At 35.1% G+C, this 1,598-nt stretch overlaps 1 protein-coding gene across 1 annotated transcript in view; it reads left to right on the top strand.

Moving 5' to 3' along the window:
* LOC107555514 (protein unc-13 homolog B-like) overlaps positions 1 to 1,598 on the top strand; it is a 26,677-nt gene that overhangs the window by 2,750 nt on the left and 22,329 nt on the right. The window contains exons 3-4 of the mRNA XM_016238337.1: positions 412 to 529; positions 696 to 819. Coding sequence (XP_016093823.1) covers positions 412 to 529; positions 696 to 819 — 242 coding nt within the window. The remainder of the gene's footprint in view (positions 1 to 411; positions 530 to 695; positions 820 to 1,598) is intronic.

Raw genomic sequence — 1,598 nt, 5'->3', positions numbered from 1 at the left:
ACTCCAGTCTTCAGTGTCACATGATTCCTCAGAAATCATTCTAATCATTCTGATTTGCTGCTCAAGAAACATTTCTTATCCTTGTTGAAAACATTTGTGCTGCTTAATTTTTTTGTGACTACTGATACACTTTTTTTTTCAGCATTCTTTGACAAATAGACAAAAAGAACAGCTTTTGGAACATTATAGATGTCTCTACAGTCACTATTGATTAATTTTTATTAATTTCTATCCCCAAAAAATCTGACCCCAAACTTTTGAATGGTAGTGTATCCCTTTCATTCATTTTATTTAAGGCTGAAAAGGTTCCAACGAAATAGTTCCTTAAAGAAACTATTAACAAAACAACAACAACAAAAAAAATAAATGTTCTCTATTGAAGCATCTTTCTGTTGTGTTTGTGACCTTCAGTGAGATCAGCCGGCTGGACCTGGGCCTTATTGTAGAGGTGTGGAACAAAGGTCTCATCTGGGACACCATGTTAGGAACAGCCTGGATTCCACTCAAAAGCATCTGCCATTCAGAGGAGGTCAGGAAGTCCTGCACATCTCTCAAAATCATTCCCTGATAAAAATCAATTCTGACATTTTAAGCTGTTTAATTATTGCGAACTAGGTCATCAAGCATCAAGATGTCCTAAAGATTCCTCTCTTTCATATGTTTATGCTGTAATGAATAACCTTTCCTCTGAACAGGAGGGCCCTGGCGAATGGATATTTCTGGACTCTGAAGTTCTGATGAAGGCAGATGAGATTTATGGGACTAAAAACCCAACGCCACATCGAGTCCTACTGGACTCTCGCTTTGAACTGCCCTTCGGTGAGATTGACTCTTTAAAATTGATTTATATTATTTAAAAAAGTACAAAATTTCATCTTATTTGTCATAATTTACACAACTGTTCAAAAGTTTGGGGTCATAAAAGCTTTGTTCAGACCGTCAGTCCAAATCCGAATATTTATGTATCCAGTTGGAATCTGATATCATGGTGCATCGCAAATGTTAAGATCCAATTTTTGTGTCCCATAGCACTCTTTAGTTTTTACTGAATATCTGCACTGGATTCTATGGCAACGACGTTGCATTGGTATGGTTATGCTAAAAACAAAAATAACAGCAATACAGTTTGCTATGCGGAGGTTGTCTTTAACATGACAACATGTTGCCGTCGCACTGGATTCAGACGTCTTATGAGGCAGTTGCAGAAACTTAAGAAGGTGGAATTCATGGATTTATACTGTGTTCTGAAAAGTGACAAAAAATTCGATCTGAGCGGTCAGACTGAAACGGATTTCCAGAAATGCAATTTTAATAGAATTTCAAAGCAGATATGAATGTAGCTTGAAATGGATTTGTAAAAATTCAGATTTAATGTGATTTGGATTCATGTGATTGGATTTCAATCAGATATGCACAAAAATCAAGGATGCATAAAGATTATCAAAATTGACAGTAAAGATATTTATAATGTTACAGTAGATTTCTGTTTCAAATGAATTATGCTCTTTTTAACTTTCTAGTCACCAAAGAATCCTGAAAAAACATTATCATGGTTTCCACCAAAATATTAAACAGCACAACATTGATGATAATAAAAA

This window comes from Sinocyclocheilus grahami, unplaced genomic scaffold (assembly GCF_001515645.1).
Source record: "Sinocyclocheilus grahami isolate Dianchi unplaced genomic scaffold, SAMN03320097.WGS_v1.1 scaffold536.1, whole genome shotgun sequence".
NCBI classification, from domain to species: domain Eukaryota; kingdom Metazoa; phylum Chordata; class Actinopteri; order Cypriniformes; family Cyprinidae; genus Sinocyclocheilus; species Sinocyclocheilus grahami.
This window is presented reverse-complemented; position numbering and strand designations above follow the sequence as displayed.